Raw genomic sequence first — 15882 nt, forward strand, 5'->3', positions numbered from 1 at the left:
AGCTAGCAGGACAATGTAGAGCTACCTCAATAAAGACACAAAGCTAGCACCACAATGTAGAGCTACCTCAATAAAGACCAAAAGCTATCAGGACAATGTAGAGCTACCTCAATAAAGACCAAAAGCTAGCAGGACAATGTAGAGCTACCTCAATAAAGACACAAAACTAGCACCACAATGTAGAGCTACCTCAATAAAGACCAAAGGCTAGCACCACAATGTAGAGCTACCTCAATAAAGACCAAAAGCTAGCAGGACAATGTAGAGCTACCTCAATAAAGACCAAAAGCTAGCAGGACAATGTAGAGCTACCTCAATAAAGACCAAAAGCTAGCAGGACAATGTAGAGCTACCTCAATAAAGACACAAAGCTAGCACCACAATGTAGAGCTACCTCAATAAAGACACAAAGCTAGCAGGACAATGTAGAGCTACCTCAATAAAGACCAAAAGCTAGCAGGACAATGTAGAGCTACCTCAATAAAGACCAAAAGCTAGCAGGACAATGTAGAGCTACCTCAATAAAGACCAAAAGCTAGCAGGACAATGTAGAGCTACCTCAATAAAGATCAAAAGCTAGCACCACAATGTAGAGCTACCTCAATAAAGACCAAAAGCTAGCACCACAATGTAGAGCTACCTCAATAAAGACACAAAGCTAGCAGGACAATGTAGAGCTACCTCAATAAAGACCAAAAGCTAGCAGGACAATGTAGAGCTACCTCAATAACGACCAAAAGCTATCAGGACAATGAAGAGCTACCTCAATAAAGACCAAAAGCTAGCACCACAATGTAGAGCTACCTCAATAAAGACCAAAAGCTAGCAGGACAATGTAGAGCTACCTCAATAAAGACCAAAAGCTAGCAGGACAATGTAGAGCTACCTCAATAAAGACCAAAAGCTAGCAGGACAATGTAGAGCTACCTCAATAAAGACACAAAGCTAGCACCACAATGTAGAGCTACCTCAATAAAGACCAAAAGCTAGCACCACAATGTAGAGCTACCTCAATAAAGACCAAAAGCTAGCAGGACAATGTAGAGCTACCTCAATAAAGCTAGCAGGACAATGTAGAGCTACCTCAATAAAGACACAAAGCTAGCAGGACAATGTAGAGCTACCTCAATAAAGACCAAAAGCTAGCACCACAATGTAGAGCTACCTCAATAAAGACACAAAGCTAGCAGGACAATGTAGAGCTACCTCAATAAAGACACAAAGCTAGCACCACAATGTAGAGCTACCTCAATAAAGCTAGCAGGACAATGTAGAGCTACCTCAATAAAGACACAAAGCTAGCAGGACAATGTAGATCTACCTCAATAAAGACCAAAAGCTAGCACCACAATGTAGAGCTACCTCAATAAAGACCAAAAGCTAGCACCACAATGTAGAGCTACCTCAATAAAGCTAGCAGGACAATGTAGAGCTACCTCAATAAAGACACAAAACTAGCAGGACAATGTAGAGCTACCTCAATAAAGACCAAAAGCTAGCAGGACAATGTAGAGCTACCTCAATAAAGACCAAAAGCTAGCAGGACAATGTAGAGCTACCTCAATAAAGACCAAAAGCTAGCACCACAATGTAGAGCTACCTCAATAAAGACCAAAAGCTAGCACGGCAATGTAGAGCTACCTCAATAAAGACCAAAAGCTAGCAGGACAATGTAGAGCTACCTCAATAAAGACCAAAAGCTAGCACGGCAATGTAGAGCTACCTCAATAAAGACCAAAAGCTAGCACCACAATGTAGAGCTACCTCAATAAAGACATAAAGCTAGCACCACAATGTAGAGCTACCTCAATAAAGACACAAAGCTAGCAGGACAATGTAGAGCTACCTCAATAAAGACCAAAAGCTAGCAGGACAATGTAGAGCTACCTCAATAAAGACCAAAAGCTAGCAGGACAATGTAGAGCTACCTCAATAAAGACCAAAAGCTAGCAGGACAATGTAGAGCTACCTCAATAAAGACCAAAAGCTAGCACCACAATGTAGAGCTACCTCAATAAAGACCAAAAGCTAGCACCACAATGTAGAGCTACCTCAATAAAGACACAAAGCTAGCAGGACAATGTAGAGCTACCTCAATAAAGACCAAAAGCTAGCAGGACAATGTAGAGCTACCTCAATAACGACCAAAAGCTATCAGGACAATGAAGAGCTACCTCAATAAAGACCAAAAGCTAGCACCACAATGTAGAGCTACCTCAATAAAGACCAAAAGCTAGCAGGACAATGTAGAGCTACCTCAATAAAGACCAAAAGCTAGCAGGACAATGTAGAGCTACCTCAATAAAGACCAAAAGCTAGCAGGACAATGTAGAGCTACCTCAATAAAGACACAAAGCTAGCACCACAATGTAGAGCTACCTCAATAAAGACCAAAAGCTAGCACCACAATGTAGAGCTACCTCAATAAAGACCAAAAGCTAGCAGGACAATGTAGAGCTACCTCAATAAAGCTAGCAGGACAATGTAGAGCTACCTCAATAAAGACACAAAGCTAGCAGGACAATGTAGAGCTACCTCAATAAAGACCAAAAGCTAGCACCACAATGTAGAGCTACCTCAATAAAGACCAAAAGCTAGCACGGCAATGTAGAGCTACCTCAATAAAGACCAAAAGCTAGCACCACAATGTAGAGCTACCTCAATAAAGACATAAAGCTAGCACCACAATGTAGAGCTACCTCAATAAAGACACAAAGCTAGCAGGACAATGTAGAGCTACCTCAATAAAGACCAAAAGCTAGCAGGACAATGTAGAGCTACCTCAATAAAGACCAAAAGCTAGCAGGACAATGTAGAGCTACCTCAATAAAGACCAAAAGCTAGCAGGACAATGTAGAGCTACCTCAATAAAGACCAAAAGCTAGCACCACAATGTAGAGCTACCTCAATAAAGACCAAAAGCTAGCACCACAATGTAGAGCTACCTCAATAAAGACACAAAGCTAGCAGGACAATGTAGAGCTACCTCAATAACGACCAAAAGCTATCAGGACAATGAAGAGCTACCTCAATAAAGACCAAAAGCTAGCACCACAATGTAGAGCTACCTCAATAAAGACCAAAAGCTAGCAGGACAATGTAGAGCTACCTCAATAAAGACCAAAAGCTAGCAGGACAATGTAGAGCTACCTCAATAAAGACCAAAAGCTAGCAGGACAATGTAGAGCTACCTCAATAAAGACACAAAGCTAGCACCACAATGTAGAGCTACCTCAATAAAGACCAAAAGCTAGCACCACAATGTAGAGCTACCTCAATAAAGACCAAAAGCTAGCAGGACAATGTAGAGCTACCTCAATAAAGCTAGCAGGACAATGTAGAGCTACCTCAATAAAGACACAAAGCTAGCAGGACAATGTAGAGCTACCTCAATAAAGACCAAAAGCTAGCACCACAATGTAGAGCTACCTCAATAAAGACACAAAGCTAGCAGGACAATGTAGAGCTACCTCAATAAAGACCAAAAGCTATCAGGACAATGAAGAGCTACCTCAATAAAGACCAAAAGCTAGCACCACAATGTAGAGCTACCTCAATAAAGACCAAAAGCTAGCAGGACAATGTAGAGCTACCTCAATAAAGACCAAAAGCTAGCACCACAATGTAGAGCTACCTCAATAAAGACCAAAAGCTAGCAGGACAATGTAGAGCTACCTCAATAAAGACCAAAAGCTAGCAGGACAATGTAGAGCTACCTCAATAAAGACCAAAAGCTAGCAGGACAATGTAGAGCTACCTCAATAAAGACCAAAAGCTATCAGGACAATGTAGAGCTACCTCAATAAAGACCAAAAGCTAGCACCACAATGTAGAGCTACCTCAATAAAGACCAAAAGCTAGCAGGACAATGTAGAGCTACCTCAATAAAGCTAGCAGGACAATGTAGAGCTACCTCAATAAAGACACAAAGCTACCAGGACAATGTAGAGCTACCTCAATAAAGACCAAAAGCTAGCACCACAATGTAGAGCTACCTCAATAAAGACCAAAAGCTAGCAGGACAATGTAGAGCTACCTCAATAAAGACACAAAGCTAGCAGGACAATGTAGAGCTACCTCAATAAAGACCAAAAGCTAGCAGGACAATGTAGAGCTACCTCAATAAAGACCAAAAGCTAGCACGGCAATGTAGAGCTACCTCAATAAAGACTAAAAGCTAGCACCACAATGTAGAGCTACCTCAATAAAGACCAAAAGCTAGCACCACAATGTAGAGCTACCTCAATAAAGACCAAAAGCTAGCAGGACAATGTAGAGCTACCTCAATAAAGACCAAAAGCTAGCACCACAATGTAGAGCTACCTCAATAAAGACCAAAAGCTAGCAGGACAATGTAGAGCTACCTCAATAAAGACCAAAAGCTATCAGGACAATGTAGAGCTACCTCAATAAAGACCAAAAGCTAGCAGGACAATGTAGAGCTACCTCAATAAAGACACAAAGCTAGCAGGACAATGTAGAGCTACCTCAATAAAGACCAAAAGCTAGCAGGACAATGTAGAGCTACCTCAATAAAGACCAAAAGCTAGCAGGACAATGTAGAGCTACCTCAATAAAGACCAAAAGCTAGCACGGCAATGTAGAGCTACCTCAATAAAGACCAAAAGCTAGCACCACAATGTAGAGCTACCTCAATAAAGACACAAAGCTAGCACCACAATGTAGAGCTACCTCAATAAAGACACAAAGCTAGCAGGACAATGTAGAGCTACCTCAATAAAGACCAAAAGCTAGCAGGACAATGTAGAGCTACCTCAATAAAGACCAAAAGCTAGCAGGACAATGTAGAGCTACCTCAATAAAGACCAAAAGCTAGCAGGACAATGTAGAGCTACCTCAATAAAGACCAAAAGCTAGCACCACAATGTAGAGCTACCTCAATAAAGACCAAAAGCTAGCACCACAATGTAGAGCTACCTCAATAAAGACACAAAGCTAGCAGGACAATGTAGAGCTACCTCAATAAAGACCAAAAGCTAGCAGGACAATGTAGAGCTACCTCAATAACGACCAAAAGCTATCAGGACAATGAAGAGCTACCTCAATAAAGACCAAAAGCTAGCACCACAATGTAGAGCTACCTCAATAAAGACCAAAAGCTAGCAGGACAATGTAGAGCTACCTCAATAAAGACCAAAAGCTAGCAGGACAATGTAGAGCTACCTCAATAAAGACCAAAAGCTAGCAGGACAATGTAGAGCTACCTCAATAAAGACACAAAGCTAGCACCACAATGTAGAGCTACCTCAATAAAGACCAAAAGCTAGCACCACAATGTAGAGCTACCTCAATAAAGACCAAAAGCTAGCAGGACAATGTAGAGCTACCTCAATAAAGCTAGCAGGACAATGTAGAGCTACCTCAATAAAGACACAAAGCTAGCAGGACAATGTAGAGCTACCTCAATAAAGACCAAAAGCTAGCACCACAATGTAGAGCTACCTCAATAAAGACACAAAGCTAGCAGGACAATGTAGAGCTACCTCAATAAAGACACAAAGCTAGCAGGACAATGTAGAGCTACCTCAATAAAGACCAAAAGCTATCAGGACAATGAAGAGCTACCTCAATAAAGACCAAAAGCTAGCACCACAATGTAGAGCTACCTCAATAAAGACCAAAAGCTAGCAGGACAATGTAGAGCTACCTCAATAAAGACCAAAAGCTAGCACCACAATGTAGAGCTACCTCAATAAAGACCAAAAGCTAGCAGGACAATGTAGAGCTACCTCAATAAAGACCAAAAGCTAGCAGGACAATGTAGAGCTACCTCAATAAAGACCAAAAGCTAGCAGGACAATGTAGAGCTACCTCAATAAAGACCAAAAGCTAGCAGGACAATGTAAAGCTACCTCAATAAAGACCAAAAGCTAGCACCACAATGTAGAGCTACCTCAATAAAGACCAAAAGCTAGCAGGACAATGTAGAGCTACCTCAATAAAGCTAGCAGGACAATGTAGAGCTACCTCAATAAAGACACAAAGCTACCAGGACAATGTAGAGCTACCTCAATAAAGACCAAAAGCTAGCACCACAATGTAGAGCTACCTCAATAAAGACCAAAAGCTAGCAGGACAATGTAGAGCTACCTCAATAAAGACACAAAGCTAGCAGGACAATGTAGAGCTACCTCAATAAAGACCAAAAGCTAGCAGGACAATGTAGAGCTACCTCAATAAAGACCAAAAGCTAGCACGGCAATGTAGAGCTACCTCAATAAAGACTAAAAGCTAGCACCACAATGTAGAGCTACCTCAATAAAGACCAAAAGCTAGCACCACAATGTAGAGCTACCTCAATAAAGACCAAAAGCTAGCAGGACAATGTAGAGCTACCTCAATAAAGACCAAAAGCTAGCACCACAATGTAGAGCTACCTCAATAAAGACCAAAAGCTAGCAGGACAATGTAGAGCTACCTCAATAAAGACCAAAAGCTATCAGGACAATGTAGAGCTACCTCAATAAAGACCAAAAGCTAGCAGGACAATGTAGAGCTACCTCAATAAAGACACAAAGCTAGCAGGACAATGTAGAGCTACCTCAATAAAGACCAAAAGCTAGCAGGACAATGTAGAGCTACCTCAATAAATACCAAAAGCTATCAGGACAATGTAGAGCTACCTCAATAAAGACCAAAAGCTAGCACCACAATGTAGAGCTACCTCAATAAAGACCAAAAGCTAGCAGGACAATGTAGAGCTACCTCAATAAAGACACAAAGCTAGCAGGACAATGTAGAGCTACCTCTATAAAGACCAAAAGCTATCAGGACAATGTAGAGCTACCTCAATAAAGACACAAAGCTAGCACCACAATGTAGAGCTACCTCAATAAAGACCAAAAGCTAGCAGGACAATGTAGAGCTACCTCAATAAAGACCAAAAGCTAGCACGGCAATGTAGAGCTACCTCAATAAAGACCAAAAGCTAGCAGGACAATGTAGAGCTACCTCAATAAAGACCAAAAGCTAGCAGGACAATGTAGAGCTACCTCAATAAAGACCAAAAGCTAGCACGGCAATGTAGAGCTACCTCAATAAAGACCAAAAGCTATCAGGACAATGTAGAGCTACCTCAATAAAGACACAAAGCTAGCACCACAATGTAGAGCTACCTCAATAAAGACCAAAAGCTAGCAGGACAATGTAGAGCTACCTCAATAAAGACCAAAAGCTAGCAGGACAATGTAGAGCTACCTCAATAAAGACCAAAAGCTAGCACGGCAATGTAGAGCTACCTCAATAAAGACCAAATGCTAGTAGGACAATGTAGAGCTACCTCAATAAAGACCAAAAGCTAGCACGGCAATGTAGAGCTACCTCAATAAAGACCAAAAGCTAGCACCACAATGTAGAGCTACCTCAATAAAGACACAAAGCTAGCACCACAATGTAGAGCTACCTCAATAAAGACACAAAGCTAGCAGGACAATGTAGAGCTACCTCAATAAAGACCAAAAGCTAGCAGGACAATGTAGAGCTACCTCAATAAAGACCAAAAGCTAGCAGGACAATGTAGAGCTACCTCAATAAAGACCAAAAGCTAGCAGGACAATGTAGAGCTACCTCAATAAAGACCAAAATCTAGCACCACAATGTAGAGCTACCTCAATAAAGACCAAAAGCTAGCACCACAATGTAGAGCTACCTCAATAAAGACACAAAGCTAGCAGGACAATGTAGAGCTACCTCAATAAAGACCAAAAGCTAGCAGGACAATGTAGAGCTACCTCAATAAAGACCAAAAGCTATCAGGACAATGAAGAGCTACCTCAATAAAGACCAAAAGCTAGCACCACAATGTAGAGCTACCTCAATAAAGACCAAAAGCTAGCAGGACAATGTAGAGCTACCTCAATAAAGACCAAAAGCTAGCAGGACAATGTAGAGCTACCTCAATAAAGACCAAAAGCTAGCAGGACAATGTAGAGCTACCTCAATAAAGACACAAAGCTAGCACCACAATGTAGAGCTACCTCAATAAAGCTAGCAGGACAATGTAGAGCTACCTCAATAAAGACACAAAGCTAGCAGGACAATGTAGAGCTACCTCAATAAAGACCAAAAGCTAGCACCACAATGTAGAGCTACCTCAATAAAGACCAAAAGCTAGCACCACAATGTAGAGCTACCTCAATAAAGCTAGCAGGACAATGTAGAGCTACCTCAATAAAGACACAAAGCTAGCAGGACAATGTAGAGCTACCTCAATAAAGACCAAAAGCTAGCAGGACAATGTAGAGCTACCTCAATAAAGCTAGCAGGACAATGTAGAGCTACCTCAATAAAGACACAAAGCTAGCAGGACAATGTAGAGATACCTCAATAAAGACCAAAAGCTAGCACCACAATGTAGAGCTACCTCAATAAAGACCAAAAGCTAGCAGGACAATGTAGAGCTACCTCAATAAAGACCAAAAGCTAGCAGGACAATGTAGAGCTACCTCAATAAAGACCAAAAGCTAGCACGGCAATGTAGAGCTACCTCAATAAAGACCAAAAGCTAGTAGGACAATGTAGAGCTACCTCAATAAAGACCAAAAGCTAGCACGGCAATGTAGAGCTACCTCAATAAAGACCAAAAGCTAGCACCACAATGTAGAGCTACCTCAATAAAGACACAAAGCTAGCACCACAATGTAGAGCTACCTCAATAAAGACACAAAGCTAGCAGGACAATGTAGAGCTACCTCAATAAAGACCAAAAGCTAGCAGGACAATGTAGAGCTACCTCAATAACGACCAAAAGCTAGCAGGACAATGTAGAGCTACCTCAATAAAGACCAAAAGCTAGCAGGACAATGTAGAGCTACCTCAATAAAGACCAAAATCTAGCACCACAATGTAGAGCTACCTCAATAAAGACCAAAAGCTAGCACCACAATGTAGAGCTACCTCAATAAAGACACAAAGCTAGCAGGACAATGTAGAGCTACCTCAATAAAGACCAAAAGCTAGCAGGACAATGTAGAGCTACCTCAATAAAGACCAAAAGCTATCAGGACAATGAAGAGCTACCTCAATAAAGACCAAAAGCTAGCACCACAATGTAGAGCTACCTCAATAAAGACCAAAAGCTAGCAGGACAATGTAGAGCTACCTCAATAAAGACCAAAAGCTAGCAGGACAATGTAGAGCTACCTCAATAAAGACCAAAAGCTAGCAGGACAATGTAGAGCTACCTCAATAAAGACACAAAGCTAGCACCACAATGTAGAGCTACCTCAATAAAGCTAGCAGGACAATGTAGAGCTACCTCAATAAAGACACAAAGCTAGCAGGACAATGTAGAGCTACCTCAATAAAGACCAAAAGCTAGCACCACAATGTAGAGCTACCTCAATAAAGACCAAAAGCTAGCACCACAATGTAGAGCTACCTCAATTAAGCTAGCAGGACAATGTAGAGCTACCTCAATAAAGACACAAAGCTAGCAGGACAATGTAGAGCTACCTCAATAAAGACCAAAAGCTAGCAGGACAATGTAGAGCTACCTCAATAAAGCTAGCAGGACAATGTAGAGCTACCTCAATAAAGACACAAAGCTAGCAGGACAATGTAGAGATACCTCAATAAAGACCAAAAGCTAGCACCACAATGTAGAGCTACCTCAATAAAGACCAAAAGCTAGCAGGACAATGTAGAGCTACCTCAATAAAGACCAAAAGCTAGCAGGACAATGTAGAGCTACCTCAATAAAGACACAAAGCTAGCACCACAATGTAGAGCTACCTCAATACATGAACACGAGACGCCACCACAATCAATGTTACAATCAATGTTACAATCAATGTTACAATCAATGTTACAATCAATGTTACAATCAATGTTACAATCAATGTTACAATCAAATGTTACAATCAATGTTACAATCAATGTTACAATCAATGTTACAATCAATGTTACAATCAATGTTACAATCAATGTTACAATCAATGTTACAATCATTTTGTAACCGGTGCTAAAGTGGGCTGACACTGTGACAAGTGCTAAAGTGGGCTGACACTGTGACAAGTGCTATAGTGGGCTGACACTGTGACAAGTGCTATAGTTGGCTGATACTGTGACAGGTTTTCGAGAGGACGAAGAGTACGCATGTTGTGAGTCGTAAAGAAATTCAACATTTTTACACAGCACACAAATAAACATGGAAATTTTGTTGAGTGTTTTATGTTTGATGTTTGCACAAACCATTTTTTTTTAAATGTGATCTAATATTTAATGTCCTAAAGTTCATTTCTAGATCCCTGCCTGCCATTTTAAAATTCTCATTGATGCTCACGTTTTTAACTACTATTTAAGTAAATACTATACGAATAATTTAACATGCGTTTAAAAATAATTATTAATTTATTATTAAAAATTCGTTGTTTTTCAGAAGACATTTAAAGGGAGAAAATGAGTTTAAAGTAACTCGTAAGTTACGTCCCTTCTCACGAAAGGGTTTCTGGGATACATTTATTCAGCCAAGTAGTAACAGCTTAGGTTACTATCACATGTTTTAACCCTTGAAGATAAATCTAAACACACTTAAGGGATGCCTAAAAATAAAGGTAATATACGTTTATTATTCAAAATAAATAATAACCGCACCGTTTCTGTTGTATTACACGATTTAGCTGATTAAAACGAGATCCTCTTAACACTGGTATCTCTTGTTCATGTGGTAAACAAAAGAAAAAAATCTCAAGTCTCAACAATGGTGGGCGCCATTTGTATTATTTTTTTATTAAAAAAAACCTACACGGATATAAAGATTCTGTCCAGATCTAGAGACATTCAACACATTTTTTTACTGTACTGTAGTTTTGAATTGTTACACAGCTAGATGGAGTGACTTTCTAGGTAAACCTCCATTTCAGCGTATTTTATTCTCCGTTGCTTGTTTACCTCCAGTTGAGCGTATTTTATTATAACCGAAACACACCAAAACATTAGGAAAACACGATTTATTTTTTGTATTGTATTTTTGTTTTAGCAAATGAATAAAAATGAATATTTAAAAAACACGACTTGTTTATTTGTATTGTACTTTAAAAAAAGGCATTTGTGTTTTGTCTCATGGTGAAACTGATACACTGTTAATCATTCTGTTTTATATTTTTGTATTTATGCAATAAATGTACAAACTCTGTGTTTTTTAATTTGACATTTATGCTAAAACTGAAAAAATATTTTACTATAGAGTTGTATGTTATTTAAATTCATAGTAAATCTACCATCCTTCCTTTTTTTGTATGAGTAAATTTCTGACTTTAAAAAAAAAATTGATGTGGGGTCGTCCATAAATGACGTCACACTCGTAAGGGAGAGGGGGGGTCAGCAATTTTGTGACGGTGTGTGATGAGGGGGTGGGGGTTTCAGATGGTGTGATGTCATTTTAGGGGGGGGGGTCTGACTTTTTGTGACGACGTGTAACGGAGGGGAGGGGGGAGGTAAAACTCGTAAAAAAAGCGTGTCGTCACAAAAAGCAAGACCCCCCCCCTACGAGTGTGACGTCATTTATGGACGACCTCTAACATTATTTTTTTTTTAAATGACAACGTGAGTTGTCACACTTTCTCTAACACTCCAAGCAATCCCTCACCAAATTCCACCCCCCCCCCCCCCCCCTCGGCCCACTTTCGGCAGCATCATTGTGCCTTTTAATACTTTTATTCAGTTTAGTTGAAATTGGAACACTTAATTGTACAAAGTGTGCATCTCTATTTTTGTAACAAACAAACAAATCACTTCAGTCAGTCTCTTTGTTGTTTTTTATTCATTTATTAAAACAAAAATACAATACAAATAAATAAGTCGTGTTTTTTAAACATTCATTTTATTCATTTGTGAAAACAGAAATACAATACAAAAAATAAATCGTGTTTTCCTAATGTTTTGGTGTGTTTCGGTTGTTATAATAAAATACGCTCAACTGGAGGTAAACAAGCAACGGAGAATAAAATACGCTGAAATGGAGGTTTACCGACTTTCTAATAATAATAGACTTATTTAGTCAATTTTTACCTCAATCAATATGGCTGAAAATTTCAGGATAGCCTAATGATTAGTATTTCTCGCTAACCCGGAGGCGTGGCCGGTTGCTAACAACAATATGGCGCCCGGACCGGACGCTTGACTTCCGACGATTTTTCGGCCAAATTCCAGAGACCTTCTACTAATTAGTTTTTAAAATGTTTACCACGCGCAAAATGGCGGGACTTTCACGTTATAACAACAAGCTATAGGTGGCAGGGCTATATATGCCAGAAAAGCATTTTAAAATTTGCGTTGGAGAATGAAGGCTAAATTTAAAAGTTGGTTTCATCAAAAATACTAGAACTTTTTAAATATAGATTTCCCTATTACAAAATTGATTTCCCTACTAAAGCATTATTAGTTTTATCAGTCTATGAAAAAATAAATCAAATATAGTCAACCCTTTTTTTTATAAGAGTGGCCAAAAAATGACAACCAAATTTTTTTTATTTTTTTGACCACGTGACCGCTATTTGATGATCACTAGTGGGGAACTCTGGGTACATGGCCACTTAAAAAGTCTAACCGCATTTGTGGTTCTCTTTAGCTTCAAGTGCCTTCAGGGGTAAGAAGAGTTGTCATGGAGAGATGTGTTGTCCAATGGCAGTGAGTGTCAATAAATATTAAATTAAGTAATTTAGTTTAAAACGAACTAAAAACTTCAGAATTAGTCCCTAATGGATTAAATATGGATGTCTATCATTCAGTAGTCATGTTTAATTTGAAATTTGGGTAAATTCTAGATTTAGTAAGAAAAGCTACTAATGATTGACTCTTGCTTGTGATTGTGACACTCTTGTCTTGGCTCATGCAGTGTAAATCCACCTTACATGACAACTAGACCAAGGCTTTATAGAATCTAGGTCTATTATTACATGACCACAAGCAAGGTCATAAAAATCTTACTAACAACTAGCTAGTCTAACACTACTACCTACTTACTCTCACAGATAAAATAAATCTAGAATCTAGGAAAAAACTGAAGTAGCCTAAATGATATTTTGTAGGCCTACAGGCCTACATTTTTAAAAAGGTTAGGGATGATTATAGATACCGGTGTCTGATAATGGAGTCTTCTTTGAAAAAGGGGTGTTGGGTTGTTAGATCTAATAGTATTGTAATCTCGACTAATTTTATGGTTAGAAATTAGGGTTAGGTGTATGGTAGGACCAGGGTATGGTCCTATCATACGCCTAAACCTAATTTCTAACCATAAAATTAGTTGAGATTACAATACTACTAACAACCCAACACACCTATTTTATGGATCCAAATTTAGATCAAAAGATCAGCAGCCTGTCCCATCTATAGTAAGCGTAGGAATAGAAATAGTGCCAAAATAGGTTTTGTTTAGGGCCTACATTTGTTGTAATATTTTATTTACCAAACTGTATGATCCTTTGCAGTATATTTTTTAAAATCAGTGGAACTGATGTGAGAAATGCATTGTCATGAACTATTATGCAGGCAGTTGCCTTCATTTATTATCATAACAATCCCTTGAATCTATGATTATAACATTTTAAACTGATAATTAACCTCAACATTCAAGAACTCAAAGCCATTGTGATATCAAACAGTGATCTAGACCTGATTGGTTAAATATTTACCAAATGTAAAGTTACAAGTTATTAAATTTACTTCTTTTTTAAATCAAAAACACATAATTGAAGTTCTAACATGGTCACAATTTAGTTGCTGATTCCTTTTTGTTTTTAAATTTTGTATGTCAACATATCACAATTTTTATTTTTACTTACAATAGGAAAGGGAGGTAAAAACAGGAGAAGGGGTAAAAATGAGAATGAAAATGAGAAAAGAGAGTTGATCTTCAAAGAAGAGGGTCAGGAATATGCCCAAGTGACAAAAATGTTAGGCAATGGCAGACTTGAAGCAATGTGTTTTGATGGAGTCAAAAGGTTATGTCACATCAGAGGCAAGCTCAGGAAGAAGGTAAACTAGAGCTACATTATAACAGACTAAAGAGTTATGGCTTCTTGAGATATTCTGTAATGTATTACATACTATTTGTATTACTTAAAAGGTGTCTATATCTATGGTAGCTAATGAGTTTTGTGGTTGCTAGGTTTGGACAATGGTGGTGATGTTTGTATCTATGGTAGCTAATGAGTTTTGTGGTTGCTAGGTTTGGATCAATGATGGTGATGTTTGTATCAATGGTAGCTAATGAGTTTTGTGGTTGCTAGGTTTGGACAATGGTGGTGATGTTTGTATCAATGGTAGCTAATGAGTTTTGTGGTTGCTAGGTTTGGATTAATGGTGGTGATGTTTGTATCTATGGTAGCTAATGAGTTTTGTGGTTGCTAGGTTTGGATCAATGGTGGTGACATTATCTTGCTGGGTCTCAGAGACTACCAGGACACTAAAGCTGATGTGATCTTAAAATATACAGCTGATGAGGCTCGTAACTTGAAGGCATACGGAGAATTGCCAGACTCAGGTACCCACCTATCGTTTCATTTTTCTCAAATATCTTTTTTTAATTTAGTTTTGTAATATGCTTCATAGTTATTTAATTCAAACATTGTCATATTCATTGAGCGTAAACCAGTTTATAATAAAATGTACCATTTTGCAGCTAAAATCAATGAGAACACCTTTGAGGATGAAATTGATGAGAACATCACTTTCGATGGTTTTGATGATGATGACGACGACGATGACATTGACGAGGTAAGTGTCTATTGATGACCATTTAGCACTATATTTGACGACTTTTTACCTATTAGATTAATTTTCATATCATAAAGAACTTGAGGCACACCTAAACAAGTAAAAAAAATGTTTTTGTCTCTTTCAGATCTAGCAGTCAGTGTATAGTTGTTTTAGATATTCTTTTGTCAGTCACTTCACCATAGCGGAATACAACTTGGCACATCTTGCGCAATTTTAATAAGTATTTTCTGTCATCATTCACATGTTGTTTTTGTTTTATGTTTGTACATTTGTCTTTAACTGAATGGTTCAATTGACAGTTTTAAAACCAGAAATTAACAATTTTACAGATAGGAATTTTTATACCTAATTTATTATAGCAGAAAAATATTTATTCTTATGAAACTCATTTTAATTAAAAAGTTGTATTGGAATATTTTTTCCATCTATGTTAGGCTAGGCAGAGAATCAAAATTATCTGCGCAAATTAATTTAAAGAAACGGCCATGTGACAATTATTTATTATGAAAAAAGTTTTTTATCACATATACTCTCATACAACTAGCTGTAGTAGTGTATCTTTCTTCTTTACTACATTTTCTCTACTCCTAATGGAAGTTTTTCTATGGGCAGTTGTTTAATAAAAATATCCAGAAGTGGTCAGGGTTTTTAAATTTCTAAATAAACTTGTGAATTATTACCTTACAATTTGTTACTTACTGTAGGCCTATAGTATATCTAGCGAGGTAGATCTTTGGTTGTTACATGGGGCTGGTGTCCCTCAACTGATGGCATTGTAATTGTACAAGAGATGGAATGAGCTTCTAAAAATAGGGAAGTTGTAATAATACTTTTGACTGTTGAAATAGAACAGCACAGAACTTGCATTTTGATATTTTTAATCAATTTCTTGTTTAAAACTTATTTTCTCTTTATATTTTGGGGTTGATTAAAAACTGGCACTGTAATATTTTTGGGGTTTATTAAAAACATGTACAGATGTAAAAACAAACCAAAACAAAGCTTTTGCTGCAACAAGAAAATGGATGTCTGGCTATTAACCTGAAACACTTTAAAACAAAACTTTGTACATATGACATGCAAGGTGTATTTAATAAAGTATTAAAATGTTCTTTTACTTGTTTTTAATATGTAATCTTGTTC

The 15882-nt window shown here is 38.2% G+C and overlaps 1 protein-coding gene across 1 annotated transcript; it reads left to right on the forward strand.

Moving 5' to 3' along the window:
* Window positions 1–10423: 10423 nt before the first annotated feature.
* LOC131939294 (eukaryotic translation initiation factor 1A, X-chromosomal) lies at window positions 10424–15851 on the forward strand. The gene is made up of 5 exons (XM_059297511.1): window positions 10424–10574; window positions 13808–13995; window positions 14371–14503; window positions 14642–14736; window positions 14864–15851. Exons 1-5 carry the CDS (start codon window positions 10559–10561, stop codon window positions 14867–14869), a joined length of 438 nt encoding a protein of 145 aa, XP_059153494.1. The 5' UTR covers window positions 10424–10558; the 3' UTR covers window positions 14870–15851.
* Window positions 15852–15882: the final 31 nt, after the last annotated feature.

Source organism: Physella acuta, unplaced genomic scaffold, assembly GCF_028476545.2.
Source record: "Physella acuta isolate Inbredline_101_S28 unplaced genomic scaffold, ASM2847654v3 ptg000273l, whole genome shotgun sequence".
In the NCBI taxonomy this organism is placed as follows: Eukaryota; Metazoa; Mollusca; class Gastropoda; family Physidae; genus Physella; species Physella acuta.

What these genes read in the sequence shown, in the direction of transcription:
- LOC131939294 (XM_059297511.1), top strand. An exon ending in GAGGCAAGCTCAGGAAGAAG is followed by an intron (nt 13,996 to 14,370) that starts GTAAACTAGAGC and finishes TGTGGTTGCTAG; the next exon opens with GTTTGGATCAATGGTGGTGA. An exon ending in CGGAGAATTGCCAGACTCAG is followed by an intron (nt 14,504 to 14,641) that starts GTACCCACCTAT and finishes ACCATTTTGCAG; the next exon opens with CTAAAATCAATGAGAACACC.